The sequence below is a fragment of the Tiliqua scincoides genome, chromosome 4 (assembly GCF_035046505.1).
Source record: "Tiliqua scincoides isolate rTilSci1 chromosome 4, rTilSci1.hap2, whole genome shotgun sequence".
In the NCBI taxonomy this organism is placed as follows: Eukaryota; Metazoa; Chordata; class Lepidosauria; order Squamata; family Scincidae; genus Tiliqua; species Tiliqua scincoides.
In genome coordinates this window covers 108,358,461-108,383,116 of record NC_089824.1, presented here as the reverse complement: position 1 = coordinate 108,383,116, position 24,656 = coordinate 108,358,461, and the positions used below count along the sequence as shown (strand labels likewise).

At 44.5% G+C, this 24,656-nt stretch overlaps 1 protein-coding gene across 1 annotated transcript in view; it reads right to left on the bottom strand.

Annotated features, from left to right (window-relative positions):
- ADCY10 (adenylate cyclase 10) overlaps positions 1 to 24,656 on the bottom strand; it is a 78,963-nt gene that overhangs the window by 4,582 nt on the left and 49,725 nt on the right. Inside the window, exons 23-33 of the mRNA XM_066624527.1 lie at positions 18,975 to 19,046; positions 15,806 to 15,884; positions 13,044 to 13,275; positions 11,943 to 12,050; positions 8,471 to 8,646; positions 7,075 to 7,234; positions 6,464 to 6,668; positions 6,286 to 6,382; positions 4,581 to 4,690; positions 2,491 to 2,608; positions 1,244 to 1,439 (exon numbers count right to left, since the gene is read on the bottom strand). Of these exons, the coding sequence (XP_066480624.1) occupies positions 1,244 to 1,439; positions 2,491 to 2,608; positions 4,581 to 4,690; positions 6,286 to 6,382; positions 6,464 to 6,668; positions 7,075 to 7,234; positions 8,471 to 8,646; positions 11,943 to 12,050; positions 13,044 to 13,275; positions 15,806 to 15,884; positions 18,975 to 19,046 (1,553 nt within the window). The remainder of the gene's footprint in view (positions 1 to 1,243; positions 1,440 to 2,490; positions 2,609 to 4,580; positions 4,691 to 6,285; positions 6,383 to 6,463; positions 6,669 to 7,074; positions 7,235 to 8,470; positions 8,647 to 11,942; positions 12,051 to 13,043; positions 13,276 to 15,805; positions 15,885 to 18,974; positions 19,047 to 24,656) is intronic.

Below are 24,656 nucleotides of genomic sequence, written 5' to 3'. Positions count from 1 at the left end.
CTGAGGTTAAGCCTTTCTTGTGGATGTGCATGTTACTAGATCAAAATGGAGAAACTGTCCAGACTGATTCATCCAAGCCAGAATCATGTCACACACATATTGGGGCTTTTTATTGAGGGAGTTTCATTCACCATAGCAGTGAAGAAACTCAGTGGTTCCCAAACCTTTTGGCACCGGGACCCACTTTTTCAAACAGGACATACCTAGCTTTATGAGACGTTAAAAAAAGTTTACGTTTACCAGCTACTTAAGTCTCTGTTTTTATCCCTTTACCTTTTGTGGGTGGGTGCATTTGTTGAGCTCCATGTTCATTGGATCAGGACCATTCAGCTGGCCTGGTGTTCCCCTTTCCCTGGCCTTTGATAAGAGCTGATGCATCTTCACCTATTCATGAGTTAACATGCATGTGTTTCGCTTTCCCTAGGGCTCAGTACATTTTCTTTGTCAGCTTCCAGCTTGTCAGTTTTGTGACCCAGTTCACAGTTCAGGAACCACTGAAGGAACTTTAAGTCCTGATTCTATTTCAGTTCACTGGGGGGGGGGGGGGGATGCCCTCTCTGAACTGGAGTTTAGTTCAAATTCATTTTGACTTCCTTTTCTGATTAAAAACGAACACAGAAAAGAACTTAAGTCCTTCCTCCCTTCCACTCATCTGCCTACTTCTACCACCACCACCCCTGCTTTTATCTTCATTTTCCAGTACCTTTGATAGTAGCATGCCAGGCACCAGGTGACATGAGAAATATCATCTCCATTCCTTCATCCCACTACTGCTGCCACTATCACTGATGCAACAAATAAGATAAGTGGGTGATGTAAGGGTGATTAGGTGGAAGCAGGCAGGTAGGTGGGTGTAAGGAAGGGGCTCTGGAGACACATGGGCGGGAAGAGTCAGGGGAGGGATCAGACTTCATCATGCCGTCAATGATATTCCTGGGAAAAGACAGGGGCTAAGTTAGCCTAGAAATTGACTAGCAGTAAAATGAGCTATTTTCCAGACTTCAAGGAAAAATAGTTTCATTTTCTGATCCTAATTCCAAATCTCACTGAGCTTCACCTTATCCTCAGAACTGTGCAGTCTTGAATTAGTGCAAAATGAGCTGTGACTACTGTCCTTAGCTACATCTGGTTACACACTTAACCACAACATTCAAGAATAAGGATATTTCCCTTCACCTCTATAAATTGTGGGCTCTGACCTCCACTGTAACAAAAATACCCTGTGATATTCCACACTTCTCACCGTTGCTGTCCTGTTGAGTGTTTCTTGGGCCAAATCAGCACTTTCCTCAATATGTTTTCGCAACAGCAGAGCCTCACACTCCACAAACTTGCAGAATCCATGGTTGGCAGAGAGGGAGGCGCTTGTTCTCCTCATCAGCCTTCTGGCCTGTTCAAATGGCTCCTTGAACTCATCCCACAGCTGAAGTCTGGCATACCTGTAAGAGATATACATAAATCACATCTAGGCACATAGAAACCTAGCCCCTCTCTTTCTTAGGGCCCAGTCCTAACCAGGTCTATTCAGAAGTAAGTCCAATTTTGTTCAATGGGGCTTACTTTCAGGAAAGTGTGGTTAGGATTGCAGCCTTAGTTATAGAAAATCTACAATGTAGCTGACAGCATAAAAGGGCATCAGGACCTAGGATGAGGTGACATTTTCTGGGTTGCAAGTGCTATCTGCAAGTACATGTATGGAAGAGTAGAGCCACCTAGCCTCAAGCTCTCACACTGCTCCCCACTCCTAAGACAAGTACAATATTGTAGCTAGAATACATTGTTCAAACTATAGAAAGAGGTACACCCTAATTAATCTGCATGCCTTTTCTTGCTTTTTTTTGGGGGGGGGGATATGGATATTTTTCTCCAGGACCCATGATGAGAACTGGAGCATCAACAGTCAACAGATTTTTTGCATTCCAGGGTGGGATTTGGAGCCATGCTAGACATCTGTGTTCTACCACCGGTCACTAGAAACCCTATCCAAACTCTTTCTGATTTCTTGTCCTTTAGCAAAAATGTCCTCCTCCTTGTCATCTGCTCCTACTTCAATCCAGTTTTTAATGAAAGTGGGTTACTCAGGATTTTGTGGGATTAACTGACCGGAAGGTCAGTGGAACATTGGTCTGGTGTTCCAGAGATCTGCTATAGCCCAGGTCTAGTAGGCTGTTCAAGTTGAGCTCTGACACACCTTGATTCAAATTAAACCCTTTTAAATCACAGCTCTTTTATACTTCTCATCACAAAAGATAAAAGAGGTCCCCTGCACCCCATCATCCAAACTACAGGCTGCCGCCACTGCCCCATAACTTTGCACAACTTTGCAATCTCTGCTGATGGTTTTCATTTTAGCAGCTGTAGGGCAGCTCCCCCTTCCCAGGCACAATGCTCTTCATTAGCTCAGTGCCCATGCAACATGGCAGGCTACAATACTGTGCTGATCCAACAGTTGTGAAATCAGGAGGGGAAACAGCAAGAGCTAAACGTTACCAAATTGCCAGAGAAGCATATAGGCCAAGCGTGATGCTATTTTGAGATATAAAGACGAAGTTTGTTTCATAGGAGAGAACAAATTCCAGGCAATACTGAAATGGTTTAAATGAAAAACCTGCAAAAGAAAATGTGTCTGTCAGTAGGTACCTCTGACTGTGACTACAGCTCAAAACAGAGATGCCCAAATGAAAAGTACATGATAAACAGAGCCTGACAAAATGGTTGAAAGATGACCAGTTAGGGAAGGACTCGATGGAGCTCACCAGTGGTTGTCCATAGGTCTATTAACATGCCTAACAAAGGATATCATATCAATACACAATAGGGCAGCAGGATCATGTCTGTCTGCCCTGCAACCTTGCTTCATGTAAATGCATTTACAGCGCAATCCTATCTTGCGCTGGAACAGGCAGGCCAGGAGGCTTGCGCTGTATCCAGAGTGAGACAGGGTACTAAAGTGGCTCAGCCAGAGGTAAGGAGAAACTCTTCCCCTTACCCCTGGGAAAGCCACTGCAGCCCCTATGGGTCTCCTCGGACTTGCAGCCGCTCCACATTGCTCGGGAACAGGGGTTTGAATCTGGCATAACAGCCAGATCCCAGCCCTGCCTCCCACTCCCCACCAGCCCAGGGACTGCCCTCCCCCCGCACCATAACGCCTCCCTCCAGCCAGCTCCTCGCCCATCTCAGAGCTCAGAGACACAAGTCTCGCTCTGCAAACCACCATGGAGGCTGGATGCAGCCTCTGTGCTCCAGTACATCTCTATGCACTGGTGCAGCTTGCTTCTAAGGAGGCGCAAACATGCTTTACGACCCTCATAGGCTGTTTGCATCCCTCCCAGGTTAGGACCCTCCTCCGAGGTTAGGATTGGGCCTTTAGACATGTTGATGGCAGAATTGGTACATTGAAAGTGAGTACTAGATTCAAAACAGGCAATCTCTCTTCCTCCTCTCACCTCCTCCAAACATATGGAGCGAAGAACACACATTATTGGGCCTAAGCGCATTTCAAAGTATGTACATGCGAACCATTTAGATAAGTATCTTGCAAACAGATGGTTTCAGAGCAGGGAAGGCCCTGCAAGAGATGCCACTCCACTTTGTATTTATTTTAATTACTTTGTCAAATGCGTGCATAGTCTGATGGAGACCTTTTCCAAATGTTGCAGAATACTCTGTTTTGAAGCCTTAACATGGCGAACCTGTGTGTCTTAGTGATTTGAGTGTTGAAGAGGCAGCTTTTTAAGTGATAACTTCTTATATTTAGCAGGGGGAGAACAATTGTTCCTCTTCACCCCAGCAGGGTGTCTTTTCCAGTAGCTGTTGCTGTGTCTTTTTAGATTGTGAGCCCTTTGGGGACAGGGAACCATTCATTAACTTATCTTGCTATGCAAATCACTTTGTGAATTACTTCTTTTTGAAAAGCAGCATATAAATATTCTTAACAATAAAATGATCATAACAAATGCTGGGGATATGTGGGTCTTAAAATCCCACTTGGCCATGTTGCTTCCTGGATACCTTGACTGGTCCAGCCATTCACAGCCTACCTCTCAGGGCTGTTCCGTAGATGAAATTAGGATGGAGGAGGACAGAATCATGCAAACTACCCTGAGCAGCTTGGAGGAAGAAATGCAAGATATGTGATACCAGCCCAGCTGGGGGTGAAGTCCATGAACCTTTCCATCCCTGCAAAATTCATCCCATTTAAGGGACCATCTAGGCAGCTAATGACCAAGATGGTCAAAATATTTAAAAATATCATAAAACAAAGCAAAGCAGGCAGTTATGACAAAGTAAAAACAAAGGACCAAACAAGCAAAAAAAAAAAAATCAAAAATCAAAGACAGAGCTTGGAACACAACCAAAAGCTGAAGGCAACAGAGAAGACTCAAAAGATAAAACAACCATGTGTTTGCTGCCCTTCAAAATGCTGGTCGTGACTGGAATAGCAAGACCTAGACAATGTGTCCTTTGGTACAAACCCCCAGGTTTTTTCCATTCCACCACTTCCTTACCCATCTCACAGCACCCATGTTTTCCAGTGTTATGTACTTTTATTAGCATTGTGATAAGTACCCAGGCCTTACCAGCATAAAGCATGAGATCCAAACAGCCAGAAACGAAGTAAGCCTTGGCAACAACATCTCGAAGGGATTCGTTTTCCAGCGAACTCAGCACTTGCACAGATTCCCGAAATCTAGGGAGGAGCATTGAAGACAGTCTCCTTGGGCAGCTAGAGTTGGTCATTTCCCAATAGGGCTGATTTGCTTTTCTGTGAAAAGCTGGTGGTTGTGCATGTTTCTGAGTACAACACGAAAAGCTGGGAATGTCATAGTAAACTTTCCTAACTCATTTTTGTCTAAAGTGGCTGATTATAATCAGGCATGGCTTTGGCCTGATTGGACCAACTGGGCCCAATTGGGCCTTGTGTCTGGGGGCTGCCGTGCTGTGGCAAAGAGTGGACTGCTTGCAGCTGGCTCTTGGTGTGGAGGTAGGCCTCAATGCAAAGGCTGAAACAGCAACTGAAGCTTTTGCGGGGGGCCTTCTGCTCATCCATGCTTCTACTTGGCCCAAAATTGGGCCACTCTGGAAGCAGCTCCTATCCACCCCTGCTTCCCATTGGCCCCAATTCACACCACTCTGGAAGCAGTTGGTTGTGACACAATGTCAGTACACTATCACTAGTCTGCTTCCAGAAGCAACACTGGCACCCGGTACTGTGCATGGCCTGGGCCACTACTGCTCAGTAAAGTAGGGGGGCCATGCAGCAGGGGAGGCCTGGACCCTGCAGAATTGGGCCCCGCTCTTTCTAAAACCAGCCCTGCCTATCATGCAAATATAAAACTTTGAATGGCCAGAATGTTCTTTCGCATGACAAATTACACTTTTATTCTTTCTTTCCTGCCTTAACTAGGATCTACAGCTATTCCCAAAAAACAGTATGTGCAAAGCTCAAATAAGTTTGGATTTTCATGTATAACAATGCTCTGAGGGGATATCTATATCACACAAAGACTTCTGATCATGGGTATTTAAAGATTTGTGTACAGCAGGGGTGCTCACACTTTTTTGGCTCAAGAGCTACTTTGAAACCCAGCAAGGCCCGGAGATCTACCAGGGGGGAAGGAAGTGCCTGACAGACACCCCCTTTAATGTATGGAGCCCCTGCTGGAGTCTAGTCAGTTTTGTCAGTTTTCTTGCTGCATGCCTGAAGAGCAGCTAAAGTGTCAGTTTCAGTGTCAGTTTAGTGTCAGCTAAATATGTCAGTTTCATCTAGTCACTAGACGAAACTGACATATTAACAGTTTGGAGAGACAGGGCTCCGCGATCTACTCATTTTGCCTCACGATCTACTGGTAGATCGCGATCCATCTATTGAGCACCCCTGGTGTACAGTATTCACTCTTCCTATTTGTAACAGGAAACACTGGTATACCCTACTGGTAAATGCCACTTCATAGCAACTGATTGTGTTACATAAAGCATGGAGCTACTTAAGATGGAGGTGGCAGACATTTTTGGCTAGATGAGATAAGAGGCTTAGAACAGCCCCCCTTTCTGTGCAGGTGCCAGAATCCCAGGGGGCCCATTGGCATTTGTGGTCCTAACAGCAAAGCAGATCATCACACCATGGACCTGAGAACATGCTGCAGAACCTGCAACAATACGGAGGGGTTCTCTAACAGTCACACAGAGGAGATTCTGTAGTTGGTATGGAAAGCAGTCCTTGAAGACAGATAATTCTGAAAGCCCTATTTTGGGCAACACAAGAAAGTACAATAGGCAAAGTACCTGTTGCTGAGCAAAAGAGCACTGAAAAGATGGGAGAGACAACTATAGTCGAGTTTAGGTTTCTTCAGCAGCACACACAGTTCGTGCGCTCGGTACCCTGCAAAGAAAGCAATGCATGAACTGGCCTCTTGCCTGATTACAACAACCCGTACTGTTGCCAGTTGTCAGGCTAACTTACCCAGCTGGATGGCCAACGGGAGGTTCCCTAAGCAAAGCTTCATGTTGGCCAATGACAATGCCAGCTTCGCTATCGTTAACAAGCCTCCTCCGACTATTTGAAGCTGGGAGCTGCGTTTGATGGCCAGAAACTCATATTTCATCCAATCGTTTTGACAGCCTATCAGCTGACAGCAGAGCGAGAACTCCATGTAGGAGGAGATGATCTGTAATGTGCAAGCAAGAAAACAAGTCAACACCTTAGGAAGCCACTGTGTGTGCACCATATATGTACCCCAGGTGAAAAATCTCCCAGATCACATTGCTCTACTTGTCTGCGTTACTTCATTTGGAATTAAGTACAAATCCTGGTTCTGTGTTTAGAATTATGAATGTGGATGAGAATTTTTCCAGTAACTAAGCATGCCTGGAAAATGTGAGAAACAAATCTTCTGTGTTCCTTAATCACTTTCATTATAAATATGGTGAATAAATGGTGATCTAATGAATCAAACTGAAGGGTTACAATGTCTGACACTGCCAGGCACATGCTTTCCTCACTCCATACAGTGACCAAACTAGGCAGGGATGGGGTGACCCTTAGAAGCAGGAGGAAAACTATCCTAGATGTACCTGGAACTGATCCTGGGATTCCTCTGCACAGTTCAATTTCATTAGAGCTGCCAAGTGAGTGAACTTCTTGCTGGTTGTGGCAAGGTCCAGACTGAAGATCCGCCATAGTATGGAAAGGCAGTAGCCTTGCTGGTACAGCACAGCTAGTTTCTTCTCCCTCCTATAAAAGAGAACACCAGAGTATGTGGGAGTGCAGAGCCCAGAAAGCCCCAGACTCCCAACTTCATGGGTTTGAGATAACCTGGGGCTACCAAGGATGGTTTCTATGATATCCATGGGATGGGATTACTGGCTTCCCTCCAACAGGACCCCTGTAGAATTAATAGCTGCCAGATGCACTCAGAATGGCAACATGTTGATGAACAATAATAAGAGACAGGGCAGGATTCCAATATACTGTACATCTAAAGTGGCTAGCCTTTGGAAAACAAGTGGGCCAATGCACTCACATAGGCATTTCTTGGGGATTGCTTGCAACAAAGGGAAGGGTGGCCACTTGTCAGGGATACTGTGGCAGTTGCCTGCACTGTACAGGGAGGGGGGGGGGTCACTGGCACTTCTGGAGAGGGAGCAAAACACTCCACTCTCACTGCTCTGAATAGCTCTGCAGGCAAGGAGGAGGGACCACTTTACACTTTTTCAGGCACCTGAAAAATTTAGCCTGTTGCCTCCCATCCAAGAATGCCAGTGCAGAGGAATGGACTAGATGCTCTCCGAGGCATCTTTCAGTTCTAACATTCTGTGATTTCAGAAATTCTACTATCAGAAGGGATCAGTTAGAAATTGTCATAAGAAGTCAGGGATGGCTAACCCAGACCTACAGCACAATCATGCGCGTGTTTACACAGATGTAAGCCCCATTATGTTCAGTGGGTCTTGCTCCCAGGAAAATGGGTATAGGATTGTAGCCTTAGACATGAAGGCAGGCATTGAGATGTGGGAGTCTGCTGCATTCCTGAGATCATGGGTCTGGCATTTGGGGTAGTGGTATGCTCCCCCTACCACTGGCAAGGGAAAGCAGTTTAAATCCATAAGAATATAAGTGACCTTGTCCTATTTCAGCTGCAAGGGCCACAGATTTTTTTTTTTTAAAAAAAAGGAAGACTGTGCTGACAGTTTTCAAATATTTAAAATATACTTCTAATATTGTACTTTCAAAAGACCAGCAGCAATTGTACACCCTGTTCACTGGGATAAAATGCAATGGGCAAAACTAACACCTTTCAGACAGGTGTAAGCATGCTTTACTCTGAATCAAATTGTGGTCAGTGGGTTTAGGTTATATTTAATATATATAGTTGCTGGTTAAACTCTAAATTTGCCCAAGATGTCTCTTTCAGTTCTGTGACTCTGTAGTTCCTTCAAACCCTTTTTAAACAGTTTGCCCTCAACCTACCCACTGGATGTTTGCCATAAAGACTGCTTCTTCTGGTGAGACATATGTTTTGAAGTTTCCACCATGGACATGAAAAAGGCTCCAACAAGAGTAATTGGGAAGCTCTTCTTCAATAATTTCAAAGCCCTCTTTATCAGTTTTCTTGCCATGTGGATTTGACCCATATTGAAAGATACCTACAGTGACATGTGAGGGACAACAATACAATGATCATTAGTATTCTCTGAAAACTACTCAGAATACTATTTGCACACTGTAAGACTCCTGCTGCTATCACAGCTTCAAGGCAAAAATACTTATGAGTCATAAAGAGGTATGAGTAGCTCTGTGTATGGTAGTCAGAACAGTCACGGACAGTCCCTCACTTTGCAAACTGATAGTCATCTGAATTTGATGATTGAGATTAGAGGCAGATATACCATTCTGTGGCGCCTGCCACTTTTGCATGAACACATTGCACTGAGTATGCAAAAGCAGAAGCATGAAACGGCTTTTTTCATCCGTGTTGGGTGCACTACTTTTCTGCAGTGCATCAGACCACAAGTACAGAAGGCAGGTACGTATGAACATAAGAAGAGCCCCGCTGGATCAGGCCAAAGGCCCATCTAGTCCAGCTTCCTGTATATCACAGTGGCCTACCAAGTGCTTCAGGGAGCACACAAGACAAGATACAACCCGCATCCTGGTGCTTTCCCTTGCATCTGGAATTCTGAGATAGCCTAAAATCAAGAGCTTGTACATATCTATCATGACTTGTAAACTGTGATGGACATTTCCTCCAGAAATTTGTCCAATCCCCTCTTAAAGACATCCAGGCGAGATGCCATTGCCACTTCCTGTGGCAAGGAGTTCCACAGACTAATTACATGCTTGGTAAAGAAATATTTTCTTTTGTCTGTCCTACCTCTTCCAACACTCAGTGTTAGTAGATGTCCCCTGCTTCTGGTGTTGTGTGAGAGGGAAAAGATTATTTCTCTATCTGGTCTGCAGGTGCCTTTTCAGCAGGCTTCCTGCTTACTGTCGTTTTCTTGAGGTCAGTACTGCACTTAAGGTTGCCAGGAGATGCATTTTGCACCACAAATTCAAGGAGGAATGAAAAGACAAGGCAGGTGTAGCTCTTCCCACCTTTCCCTTTGCTGATCCTTTTGTCCATCTCCTGCCACCTTCTACTGTGGCAAGCAGGACTTCAGGTGTGCCCTGCAGTAGGCAAAGGAAAGGAATGGGTAAAAGGACTAGCGAAGGAACAGGTGGGATGACTGCTTTAATGATAAAGAATCCTATAGTACTTGACAGCCAAACACCAGTGAATTTAAAGGTGTGCTGTGCATCTCCAGTTTGCAGTCTGGCAACCCTAATAGTGTCTGGTGGATCCTTTCCACAATCATACATCCTTCTTAATGAATATTTTAAAAATTGATTTCCATTAATTAAACACCTTTACAATGTAAAGAAATGACAAAAACAGAGCAAAACTTCTGTTTTATTAGAAGCTGCCCTGTTCAACATGCTTTGAAGGGTGGAGTAAAAACGTATTAAATAAATCAAAATTAAAGCAACCCGTTATAATAGTTTAAAATACTCTGACATATGTGTCCTTTTAATTAATCCCCCTGTATATTAAGATGTTACACTGCAATTTAGAATCAGTCCTGATGTGTTAAGTATCTTTACTACTGCTGAAAATGGATGTTTTAATAAGTAAAATGGGGGGGGGGCGGGCTAATTTGTGTAAGCTAGATTCCATATTAGAAGAAAATCTTCAGTATCAGAAAGTCTTGTTATTTCTCTGATTTGATGGGAGAACTTCTCCTTAATGAAGAACAACCACACCTTTTGCTGCTATTCACTAAAGGGAATTTTTGGACATTCCATGTGTTTGATGATCAGGTGAGTACAGGGTCAGCCCAAGACCTCCTGAAACCTCAGGTGGCTTGCCAAGTGCTGTCCCCTTTATGGGATGATGTGCAGCTTCTGTATCTCCCAGTCTCCAGTGCTCTAGCTCAGTTCTCTCCACCCCTCCACATTGCCTCTACCTCTCCCCCCATTTCCTTTTCCAATCCAGGGAGCACGAGGAGGAGCAATGGATGCAAGTGAGCAGACAGAGCTGGGCTGTCTCACTCCCCCACTAATTTGCTGCTTGAGGCAGCAGTTTCAGTTGACCTCGTGAATGGGCCAGCCCTGGGTGAGTACCGCAGCCCAGTGCCTATGTTCATGAAAGTGGTCCTCAGAAGAGGCAAGAACAGGAGCTGTAGACAGGAACAGCATGGTCAGAATGTTGCCTTTAAGGGCTTGGAAACTAGAGCAAAAGCTAAGGAAAGCCCATGGCTAAAAATATTGTGATTGAGGGCTTAACATAGGAGAGCATCCATGGGGTTAGGTGATATGGGTTGCATTTACAGCAGATTGCTGGGGGTGCAAGAGGGCATTGGATTTAGAGTGCCCTTCAGCCCAAATCTGCCACTGCCACCACTTCCTTGTAGCCTGCCATGGGTGTGAGCCACACAGATTCACTTTCTTCCTGCTAAAAGTGAACAGAAAGTAGATCATCAACCCAGTGGCGGTCCTGGGCTTTTTTCCACCCAGGGCCACCCCACTGTTTGACTCCCCTACCCCCTGACCCAGAAGTAATTGCGATGACATCATCACGTCACTGCAATAGCTTCTCGAATTGCGCCGGGAATTCAAGACTCTCCCAGCATGATTCTATGCTGCTCGGGGCTGTCCCCCTACCTCTCCATCACAGAGCGGTACGAAACAGCATCAGGAGTCTCCTGGCATGCTGCTGCTCTGGGGCACATCTTTTGTCTCCTCAGAGTGGCGTGGAATCATGGCCGGAGTGGCTGTCACTCTGGGTGTGATGCTGCTCTGGGCTGTGTCTTTCATCCAATTGACCCCCGGGTACGCCGCTGCATCCACCTTCTTGCATTGCTCTTGGCATGGTTTCTTCAACTGCAGAAGTTCAGTTTGATTTATAAGGACCATGTGACTGAAGTAGCTCCTTCATCTGCATGATTCCTTTAAATCAAATGAAGAAGTTTTCCTCTTCCACTTTCAAAAAAATTTTGTCAGGAGCAAGGTACGGTTTGTTGTTGATTTTGCACAAGTATGGCAGTGACTGACATGCGGCAGCATCTTGCGCCATTCTGGGTCATGCCACCCCTGCCTGACCCCTTGCCCAAACTGCTTTCATGATTCCTGACCTTGGCTACCTTGATCACATTCCTGTCTATTTCCTCTGGCTCTTACCTGATGGCTCCCAGAATCCTCTGGTTTGTGCTCCTTGTTACGCACCACCTCTTTCCTGCAAAGATTTGTGTGGGATGCACCAGAAAGAAAGGAGACAACGTAACCCACATTGGTTTGCTATCTTTAATTTTGACTGTACAATGGGCCAATTTCAGAAGACCAAGTGGATGGTTTCCAGAAGGTCTCACCCACACAGCAATAACTGACTCCCAACATTATATCTTACCTTCCCTTTAAGGCTGTACAAAATGGCCTCTTCAAACTGGCTAATAATTTTGCGCTTCGAGTTGATAGATTTGAGCAGGTTCTCTGCTGCATTCAGATACGTAAATGCCTTGAACAAGAATATCACCAGAGAAAATTTACTTTTGGTATCTCTGTTACTCTTCTCCCATCCCAAGGGTTCCTAACTCTTGAAACTGAATAACCTGGGTGGGAACAGAACTGGGGAGAGTTCAGCGCACAAGCTCTATAGTAGAAGCACTGGGTTAAAAAAATGGATAGGGCAGGGAACTATCTTTTCCCTTGCTTTTCTGGGAATGCCTGTAAGCCAACATATAAATCAATAATTAGGCTTAGGAATTTGTTTCAATCAGCTGGCAAAGCCTAACCCCCATGCATTCAAACTCCAGAAGAGAAAAGGTTGGGGGAAATAACATGATTTTGTCTGTAAACCACTTTATGAACTTTTTTTGTTGCAAAGCGGTATAAAATAACAACAACAATAATGCCAACAGCCACAACAACAACAATTACCACCAACCCAGCATAGGCTGTGATTAAGGCCACAATCCTAACCAGCTTTCCAGCACTGACATAACGGCCATGCAACTCCAATGTAAGGGAACAAATATTGCCTTTCATTGAGGGGGTCTCCATGATTGCACCCCAACTGCAGGATACAGCACATGCCCCACTGGTACGGCTATGCCAGTGCTGGAAAGTTGGTTAGGATTGCACTCTAAGTAGAATAACAATAATAAAGCACAAGAAGGTGGCTTAAAATGATGGAAGATGAAACTGGCAGCAGTAGTTTGTTAATCTCCCACAGGACACTAGAATTCAGAGTAGACTTCTATGATGTCCTGTCCTGCCCTATTATTATGAAGTGCCTTGAGCTGCAATTCTACACACACATACCTGAGAGTAAGTCCCACTAACCTCAATGGGCCTTAGACATGCCTAGAACTGTGCTGATCGACTATCAGAAGACACATGCCAAAAATGTTAGAATCCTTGGCTCTAAAATGGTTTTTAACAGAGGAGAAGGGAGAGAAAAGGATAAGCATTTGGGCTGAAGGGAGAACAAGCAGAACATCTCACTCACCATGTAGTTGTTGGAGAGCTGTACATAAGCAGACGCGCATTCCAGCAAATAATAAAAAGTTCGGGTCATATTCCCCACAGACAAACAGTGGTTAGACAAGGGCATGATAACAGATTCCACAATCTCTTCACACTCACAGGAACATATGTTCTTGACCTTTTCTTTGCCCATCTCAGTTATCATGATGATTTGATCCAGCCTACTTAGAAATTCCATTTCTGCATCTTCAGTTCTAGCAAACGCGGGTCGGGGAGGGGGGGGGAGAGAAGGCTCAGAGATTCTTAGGGCACATGTAACCCGACACGAACAGCAAATACCTGTTTCTAGTTACAGTCTTGGATAATTTGTAAGCCAGCCAGTGCAGCATAGTGGTTAGTATACTGGACATGGACTGGTGAGGCTCAGGTTCAAATCCTTGCTCAGGATTGTGACTGACACATCACCATCTCTCAGGTCAAGTTAGATGTGTAGATATTCATTTATTCACATGCAGGGCTGCACACATATGTGCAACCCTCAGCCCTGTCACTGCTGCTGCCACCACCTCTCCTCCTTGCTTCTGTTTGCATCATTTAAAAAAGGCAGAGGGGGGAAAGAAGGGGAAGTAGGAAGGGGAAGTAGAGAAGGTGGCCTAGAGCATCTCCTAGACCTAGGAGATCTCTCTTTCCACATTCCCTCTCTTATTGTCCCTCTGTCTTTTTCAAATAGTGGAGCAAGACAGGGTGGGGGTGGAGAGGGGAAGTGTGGTGGCAGTTCTGGGGGCAGCTTCTGCCCTTGCAGTGGTGGCTCTGCAGCCGCACCAGCAGGCCTGGCCAAGCATGGAAGACAAGCATGGGGAACCACCACCACCACCAAACTGCCACCTGTCCATGATCGGAGGCAGCTGATTCATTGGGCTTCATCAACCAGTCAACCCAGTTCAAATGTCTGCCCCAATAATGTATAAAACGAGATTGGGTCTATTTCTTTTTTACATCAGGGAAGTGAGCATGTGTGCGGGGGGGTGAAGACTGTAGGAGAAAGAGGTAGATACTGGGCTTAGGAACTGGCCTTTTGGGCAGCATCCATGTGTCTTCTATAATACTGAATTGTGTCTTAAGCTGCTCTGATATCTTTGGGATGAGACTAGTATAGAACTGTAGCGAATAAATACACTCATTAAAAAGAATATCGAACTGGGAGGGTGGGCGTTAGGCGTCTGTATCCAATTCCAAATCTAACAAATCTCTTTAGACATGTATTCATAGAAAGCAAAAGGCTCTGTCTGAACAGTAATCCATTCATTTTCTAGCAATTAGTTGCCACCTCTGTCAGGTGTTTTTGGTTTTTTTTAACATAGATGCAACTGATAAAATGATCTATACCTCTTGCTAGAGAGTTGTGCTAGATAATGCAGACAAATAGTGTGTGTGTTTTATATTATGAAGAGCATATTTTCACCCCCTGGCTAAGCAATTTAAGGGCCCAAACCTATCCAACTGTCCAGCGCTGATGCAGTCATGCCAACAGGGTGTACGCTGCATCTGGCAGTGAGAGGGAGGGTAGTCACGGAGGCAACTTCATGGTAAGGAAATATTTGCAGGGATGGGAACTTGAGTCAGTGACTCAAACTCAACGAAAATGCGTGGTTTTGGGTGACTCAGTGACTCATGAGTTGTCTGTGTGGAAGACTGAAAAAACTTGAGTCAGGGCGCTCCTGACTTGTCACTCATCCCCATGCGTGCTGACTCAAGTCTGCCTGAGTCTAGGTGTGCTTGCTTACTGTTTTCGCTGCATGGAAAACCTCGTGGGGCCAGCATTCCAACTGGGTGAGCAGCGGGGAGATGCCAACCATGAGGCAGGGAACGGTTAATGCTTTCCTCTTGCAGTGAATGGCGGAAGTTGGGACTGGGCTCTCTTTTCCTGTCTCTGATAGGAAGGAAAGAACAGATGACCATTGGACAAAGGATGGGCATTCTGATATTTTCATTGACTGAAGGAGGGCAGGAGGAGGAGCCAAGAGTGTTTCTGGCCTTACGATTGGCTGGAGCAGGCAAGGAAGAGGAGAGGGAGTTCATAGTGATCACACTTTGCACAGAATGGCTGGTGGGTGGGGGAGGAGCCTCATTGAATGACTGGCTACAGTGGGATTACTTCTGAGAAGGGCTGCAAAGGATCAGGTCATCCTGGTAAGCCTCGCAGTTGCTGCTTACATCAGCAGGATGTAAGGACCCTCCTCTCTCTTACTGCTCCTGTCCCTGCCCTCTCGCAGTCCCTCCCGCCCTATTTACAGATGGGCAGGGACAGTGAGGGATGGTTAAAGCAAGCTCTGACACATGCACACAGCCCAGCAGCTACCCTGTTTTTCCCCACAGCGTGCTTTTTAAAGGGGGGGGGGCTTGAGTGCTTTACAGTCACTAAAGGGTAACTCAGAGACTTGGAAAGTGCCCCCATTGTGACTCTTTTTCAAGTCGAGTCGTGGGGGCAATGACTCAGTGGCTCGATGCCAGTCAAGCCCTGCTGGGTTTTCCCATCCCTGAATATTTCCTTCCTTACTCCAAGTTTGCACTGCAGCTACATCAGCACTGGAAACTTGGATAGGATTGGGCCCTAAGTAATCCCAGAAAACAGGACTGTGAAAAGTCTCTTGGTGAATAGACTCTCTTGCTGAGTCTAATACCAGTGTGTGTTTTTAGTACAGGACAAGCTGATTCCATATAAGGTAGCTCCTTAAAAAAGTGACACAGAACCAACCAGCTGGTTCCCCAGTCAGGATAGAATACCCAGGAACATACACATTTTTTCCATCAAACCTGGTGATTTCTTGTTGCAGGATGGGTTTCTGTGCAACTTGTTCAACTGCTAAAGAGAAAAAAGAAAACAAAGAAAGATAAAACCATGATCCTAGAAAATGTATATGGTTTTGACTTTGATACACCAGCAAATGCAGTTGATATTGAAGGTAAATTTATAAATGAAACCAGAAGCTTTTTTGTTGGAAATACTGGATGATTTGATTCAGAAATATTATGAAACTATGTTTTTATATATGACAACTGCTGCAAGGATATTGTATGCCAAATGCTGGAAAGTTATTAATATTATTAACAGTATTTATATACTGCCTTTCAACTAAAAGATCACAAAGCGGTTTACAGAGAAAAATCAAATAACTAAATGGCTCCCTGTCCCAAAAGGGCTCACAATCTAAAAAGATGCAAAAGAATACCAGCAGACAGCCACTAGAACAGACACCTGAATTGGAAGAGAGGTCGTTCAAGGTATTGGATTTGGCAGAAATGGACAAACTTACAATTCTTCTTAAAGACAAGTCAGTAAAATCTTTTATGGCCAATTGGAAACCATTCATGGACTTCCTGCGCATTGAGGGGAAACTGGGCCAAGTGATCTATGGATTTGATGTAGATAGGAGTTAACTTTTATGCTTTTTTATTTTTCTCTTTGTGTGGAAAATGTACTCTATAATAGGCATAGACTGTTTAAGATTTGATAATTTTTTTGTATGATTTTGTAGTAGAACAAAGGAATGTAGTTCAAAATCTCCACACTTGCCACACAACTTGTAACTTTTTCAAAAAAATTTTGTGTATGTGTGTGTTTGCTTTTAATAAAACTAAAAAGTATTTTAAAAAAAGAAAATGTGTATGTTTTCGATGGTTTCTAGTTAAGTAAGAAGTGGATATAATTCACAGCCACAAATAGACCCACTAAGCATTCATGAGGACTCTACTTGTGATAAAGTAACAAACGGAGGCATGTGGCATGAATGCTTATTGGACTGAACTTTGTTGAAGGAAACTGACTTGGGGCGTATTTTGGCATGCAGGATTTAGTATTTAACTGAATGGCAGGAAACATCATGCATCTCAAAAAGTATACAGTACATGCAAAGCTTCTCTTCATGATAAGGTGGAATGACCCAAGTGCAAGCTAAACATTATAATCAGAGTTCTACATCACAATGGCATCAGTCACCTTCCCTGGTGCCTATTTTCCCTGTGTGACAACATCAAAGCCATATGGCTGCATATCAAGAATGTCATAACATGGACTGGGTTTAATTGCATGGGTTTTTTTCCCTCCCAATCAATATGTTCTGGGGAAAAACACACAGTCAGCCCAGCAAACGTGTTTGCATTTGCATTATTCGCACACATGGCATACAGCACACATGGCATACTTCCTGCCTCATATTTGCAGGAAGATTTTTCCCATACTGTATCTGTGTGTGAAGGCCTCACCTAATCAAGAACTGGAAAAGCAACCAGAGAGATGGTGACTGGTTCAAGTTCACCCAGTGTGCTTTTGTGTGGGGGGCTGAATCCTGGTCTTCCAGATTATAGTCTGAATCACTAACCACTACACCACACTGACTCCCCCACTACACCAAAGCAAGCCAAGATCTGGAGCTCAATGGGCTTAAAATAGCCTGCAGCTTAGCCTAGGTGGTTGGCTCTGCTTGTTCCCTTATTAAACCTTCCATGTCTTAAAGGAGCTTTGTCCAGTTGCAAAAAGTACAGGCTCTGACAGCAATGAGAGGACTTCAGCTCTGTTGCAGAGCTCTCATGGGAGTCCACTGAGTTGGAAGAATACATCCTTTGGTTGAGCAGAGGATGATCTGTTTGAGCACTTGCTTAATCAGGGAGTTCCAGTGGAATGGGGCTTCTAAGAGTAACCATACTCCTCTGCTTTATCTCCAGGTTGAGGGAGTTCCAACTCCAATGTGGCAACATGACAGGCTCTAGCATCTGTTCAACTAAGGGCACAATTCTAACCAAATTTCCAGCACTGGCATAGCTGTGACAGTGGGGTATGTGCTGCAGCCTGCAGTTGGGGGGCAGTCACAGAAGGTAAGGCAATGCTTGTTCCCTAACTCAAAGCTACATTACCCTTACCTTGGTGCAGTAAAGTTGGTTAGGATTGCGCCCTTAGATACCAAACATTCCTTATACATGAAATTAGCAAAAGATACTGTCCTGTTTTCAGCTGCCATGTAAAACCCTTAGGAAAAAATAGCATCTTCTTAAGTCGAAGGCAACAAGATTTTATGGCTATTAGGTTTTTGTTTGGTTTGGTTGGAGGACTGTTTTACTGAGCGAGTGCATTACTTCTAAGCCACTTTTGGTAGAGCAACTGGTTTTGGTTTTCTGTGTCTTACAGAATACAGTTTGACCTACAATATATTCTCACTCATTTTTTTTATTCTTGGAAAGAGGATCATGTGCACTTGTTGTTTTCAAGTATTCTACCTACAAGGATCTCTTTACACACTCACTTGCCATAAAACACCTGTGTATTGCAGAGAGTTCTGTGGCATGATCAGGAGCGATTGCTAGTCTTACTGTGGCTTCATATAAACCGAGTGCACTGTAGAACACATCCAGTATCCCTGCATCTATGCATTCTTCTAGGGATGGTTATCTATTATTACTGATCTTCTCACTGAGGAACCCCTGATGAGCTTACAAGGAATAACACAATGCTTTGAAAACCATTGATGTAAGCAGTTACAAAGATGTCACTTCTCTTAGGTGGGATGCATAATTCCATAGCAAAAAAACACTGATCTGTGAATGACTAAAAAGAAGCAGCACAAAGTTGTGGCTGAAGCATACTGGAATTCCTCATTAGTGTAGGCAAGGGATTTTTGCATAGTTTTTCAATCTTGGAATGAAGCCAGCTTTGATTGGGGAAAAAATGGTTCCAAGGACCTTTTCCTCTAATCAGAACATTTTCAGTTGTGAGATGGGATAGGATAGGAGTACAGACTCTGTCTGTTAGCAACACTGTCTGAAGGCAACACTGTCATTAGCAACACTGTCTGAAGGCAAGAAAAAAAAAGCACATGGAAAGGTGTGTCCGACATGGTTCCATCATGACAGATGATGATTGCGCTTTTGTGCATTGATAGAGTAAAAGAAATAATTTTACCACTATTTGATGTCAGATAGGTTGGAGCCAGATGTTTACTTGAGTGGAAGAGAAAGGAGAAGGATTTGCGAACTGGAAATGAAACAGAAATAAGAGTCAGCTTAGACGGTGTCCCAGAACCATAAGTACCTGTTTGATTCTAATGTTAATGTTGATAGCATAATGAAGTCTTCAGTGCTAAACCAACTCTCATTACTAGTACAAGGAAAGACACTAATGTCCTTTGGCTGAATGTATCATTCAAAATTCTTCACTCATGTCTTGAATGTCATTTATTCAGGAGTAAGTCCCACTGATTACACAATAAATATTACTGATGGGTGTTTGGACATAATGATCAAAGGATTGCCAATTTTTTCAATGAAGTTATTTTACAGCATTTTTGAAAAGGATGAAGCATCCGGAAGTGACTACTTGTGAGGCTGTCCTGTTAAAATTTATATATATATATAGCAAAATGTTGAAGGAGCAACTGTCCATTTTATTTATCTAAATACCACAAGGTATTTGAGTAACATCTTGTCTCTTTCAAAATAAGGTGTTTAACAATGAACCTATTGGAAATTTAGGCTGCAATCCTATTCACACTTTCCTAAGAGTCAGCCCCACTGAACACAATAGAACTTACTTCTCAGTAGGCATGCATATGGTTATGCTTTTATTTATATTTTTATACACCTCTCCTCCAATGAACGCGGGGTGGTACACATGGTTCCTTCCCTCCTTTTGTCCTCCCAACCCCCCTGTGAGGTACGTGAGGCTGAGAAAGACTGACTGGCCCAAGGTCACCCATAGCTGGGTGGGGATTTGAACCTGGATCTCCTTCCCCTACACCTACACCATCCTGACTGTTGCAATTAATAAATAGAATACAGTGGTGCCTCGCATAACGAAATTAATCCGTTCCGCGAGTCCTTTCGTTATGTGAGTTTTTCGTTTTGCGAAGCGCGTTTTCCCATAGGAATGCATTAAAATTTAATTAATGCGTTCCTATGGGCAAGAAAAGTCAGAACAAAGTCAAATTTGGTTTACAAAGTGTTTATTAAGTGCTCTTTAAAGGCATACATACTGTACTGAGGATTTCAAAAATGGGGGGGGATGCTGAGTGGGGAACTTGAAGGCTGTAATCCTGTGCACACTTTCCTGGGAGCAAGCACAATGGGACTTACTTACATAAACTGACATGAAGATCCTCCCCTTACTAGGGTGAACGGGATCATAAACTGGCATGAAGATCTCCCCTTACTAGGGTGAACGGGATCATAAACTGGCATGAAGATCTCCCCTTACTAGGGTGAACGGGATCATAAACTGGCATGAAGATCCTCCCCATACTAGGGTGAACGGGATCATAAACTGGCATGAAGATCCCCCCTTACTAGGGTGAACGGGATCATAAACTGGCATGAAGATCCTCCCCTTACTAGGGTGAACGGGATCATAAACTGGCATGAAGATCCTCCCCTTACTAGGGTGAAGGGGATCATAAACTGGCATGAAGATCCTCCCCTTACTAGGGTGAACGGGATCATAAACTGGCATGAAGATCCTCCCCTTACTAGGGTGAAGGGGATCATAAACTGGCATGAAGATCCTCCCCTTACTAGGGTGAACGGGATCATAAACTGACATGAAGATCCCCCCTTACTTGGGTGAACGGGATCATAAACTGGCATGAAGATCCTCCCCTTACTAAGGTGAACGGGATCATAAACTGGCATGAAGATCCTCCCCTTACTAGGGTGAACGGGATCATAAACTGACATGAAGATCCTCCCCTTACTAGGGTGAACGGGATCATAAACTGACATGAAGATCCCCCCTTACTAGGGTGAACGGGATCATAAACTGGCATGAAGATCCTCCCCTTACTAGGGTGAACGGGATCATAAACTGGCATGAAGATCCTCCCCTTACTAGTGTGAATGTGAGCATAAACTGACATGAAGATCCCCCGCTCCCTAGGGTGAACGGGATCATAAACTGGCATGAAGATCCCCCCTTACTAGGGTGAACGGGATCATAAACTGGCATGAAGATCCTCCCCTTACTAGGGTGAACGGGATCATAAACTGGCATGAAGATCCTCCCCTTACTAGGGTGAAGGGGATCATAAACTGGCATGAAGATCCTCCCCTTACTAGGGTGAACGGGATCATAAACTGACATGAAGATCCCCCCTTACTTGGGTGAACGGGATCATAAACTGGCATGAAGATCCTCCCCTTACTAAGGTGAACGGGATCATAAACTGGCATGAAGATCCTCCCCTTACTAGGGTGAAGGGGATCATAAACTGGCATGAAGATCCTCCCCTTACTAGGGTGAACGGGATCATAAACTGGCATGAAGATCCTCCCCTTACTAGGGTGAAGGGGATCATAAACTGGCATGAAGATCCTCCCCTTACTAGGGTGAACGGGATCATAAACTGACATGAAGATCCCCCCTTACTTGGGTGAACGGGATCATAAACCGACATGAAGATCCGCCCCTTACTAGTGTGAATGTGAGCATAAACTGACATGAAGATCCCCCGCTCCCTAGGGTGAACGGGATCATAAACTGGCATGAAGATCCCCCCTTACTAGGGTGAACGGGATCATAAACTGGCATGAAGATCCTCCCCTTACTAGGGTGAACGGGATCATAAACTGGCATGAAGATCCTCCCCTTACTAGGGTGAAGGGGATCATAAACTGGCATGAAGATCCTCCCCTTACTAGGGTGAACGGGATCATAAACTGACATGAAGATCCCCCCTTACTTGGGTGAACGGGATCATAAACTGGCATGAAGATCCTCCCCTTACTAAGGTGAACGGGATCATAAACTGGCATGAAGATCCTCCCCTTACTAGGGTGAACGGGATCATAAACTGACATGAAGATCCTCCCCTTACTAGGGTGAACGGGATCATAAACTGACATGAAGATCCCCCCTTACTAGGGTGAACGGGATCATAAACTGGCATGAAGATCCTCCCCTTACTAGGGTGAACGGGATCATAAACTGGCATGAAGATCCCCCCTTACTTGGGTGAACGGGATCATAAACTGGCATGAAGATCTCCCCTTACTAGGGTGAACGGGATCATAAACTGGCATGAAGATCCTCCCCATACTAGGGTGAACGGGATCATAAACTGGCATGAAGATCCCCCCTTACTAGGGTGAACGGGATCATAAACTGGCATGAAGATCCTCCCCTTACTAGGGTGAACGGGATCATAAACTGGCATGAAGATCCTCCCCTTACTAGGGTGAACGGGATCATAAACTGACATGAAGATCCCCCCTTACTTGGGTGAACGGGATCATAAACTGGCATGAAGATCCTCCCCTTACTAAGGTGAACGGGATCATAAACTGGCATGAAGATCCTCCCCTTACTAGGGTGAACGGGATCATAAACTGACATGAAGATCCTCCCCTTACTAGGGTGAACGGGATCATAAACTGACATGAAGATCCCCCCTTACTAGGGTGAACGGGATCATAAACTGGCATGAAGATCCTCCCCTTACTAGGGTGAAGGGGATCATAAACTGGCATGAAGATCCCCCCCTTAAAACAAATCAAAAGAAACAAAAAAAAATTTGTCTTGCGAAGCACGAGTCATAAAAATTCGTTGTGCGAGTTACCAAACTTCGCAAAACGCTTTTGTTCTGCGAGTTTTTTGGTGCGCGAGGCTTTCGTTATGCGAGGTACCACTGTATTGGTTTTATTAGGACAAGGATTCAGTATGGTCTGTAAACAGTAATTTTATACATGGCTGCTCTTTATGAAAAAGTGATGAATAAATATAGTAAATAATAAAAAAGCTTGACAAATGCAGGTTATATTACTTGTCAATGCTGAGACTTCCAGAATGCAAACAGAAATGATCAAAATGCACTTTGACTCAACATTCTCCCTGATCCTCCGTAATTTCATTGCATTTCACAAGCAGAACTGCATATTTACGTAGTTGATTTATAGTCTATGCCAGCGATGCGCAGTGTGAAGGCAGAAGGTGAGGCAGCAATGCCCTGCTGGGGTTCTTTGAAAAGCCCTGCTGCCGCAGCTGTGAATGCACAAACACTCACAACCCACATGCTCGGAGTGGTTGGGCTGTGTTTGCTCTGATCACTGCCGCAGTGGCACTTTTCAAAGAACTCCAGTGGAGCATTGCTGCCTCGACTTTCGCCCCTTCATCGCTTGCCTTCAACTACTTACAGAGCAAAGTCCTGCTACCTAGTACATTTTGGGACTTCAACTCAGAACTGTCTTACACAACATTCCCACAAGCACACCTGTGCATTCATTCACATGTGTAAGGACAAGCATAATCTGATATGAAGGATCCAGAAGAGGAAGGCAGCTTTCCTGTTCTTCAACTGGCAAGCCTCTTTGATTCAGCTAAGAGCTTGGGTCACCTTCTTTGGTTACGGGGTATTGGAACAGCTGCCATTTTATGAGTTGAAAATTTTCACCAAGTTCCGTGTGAGGGCCAGGAGGAATTTCAGTGTACTGGCACTGTACACTGGCAATACAACTTGCTTAGCCTCTGCCAATGGAAACACCCTGTTTTCCCTTGGCAGTTCTGTGTGTCCTCTAAACAATGTGGCTATGGCTTCAAAAACGGAACTTACCTCTGGATGGCTTCAGGAAAGTTGCCGGCGAACATATGGTTGAATCAGTTAAAGCCGTGGTATCTTTTTGGTCAGACCCTGCCAGGTTGAAAGGACTGATTTTAATACTTCTTGCTTGGGTTATTTCACCATTTTACAAGAAATGAAAAGCCCCAATTTAGGTCAACCTTACATATAACACCGCACAGCAACATGTAACATAAACCTGATAGCTGCTTCTTCCCTACAAAACAGCATCCGGGAGACAATCTGTAGCACAGGAGTACTGGATGAGAAACTGTTTCTTAACTTTAGAATAAGCTTTATTTAATTTTAATAGTAGTTCTTTTAGGAGTCACACCCACAGCAGCATGCTTGCAAACAGGTACCAAAGGAGTTTCACACAGCAAGGGGAAAGAAGAGATGTGTGAGAATTTGTGGAGCCTCTCTGCTGTGGGAGGGAGGGCAGGGCACATGAGAGTGGGGTGCAGGGGGTAAATTGTACCTGGGCCCAGGATCAAAAAGGGGGCCTGGGAGCCAAAGCAGGGGGCCTTTAACGTTTCCTGGGATCCTACATTTTCTGATCTCACAATGGCCCTTGAAAGGTGGTGCAGGGGATACATCATATCTGTGCCCAGGGCCAGGGTCAAAAAGAGGGCCAAAACAGGGGAGCCAGAAATTTCCTGGGATCTCAGAAAATGTTTGCATGTATTGTGTGAAGACTAGTATTCGCATTTTGTAAATTCTACATAGTTTTATATACTTAATTTTATATAGGGTAATTCACAGAAATTGTGATTCTGTGATCATATGAAATTATGATTTCAGAAGGGAAGGGGCCCAAAAGAAACATTGCACCCCCTGATAAAATTCCTCTCAATCTAGGGAGTGAGCCTGCAGCTGTGTGCCACCTATTTGTGGGGAAGGGGTTAGTGGAGTAGCTGTTTGCTTTTCTCCTCTTTCTTCCTTTTATCCATATCCTTGTGCTGGTCACATGGTACAGACTGGGTGGAGCTTGCTGCTGAAATGAGTTCTTAATGGCTCACTGGTCACCTAAGGCAGTGGTTCTC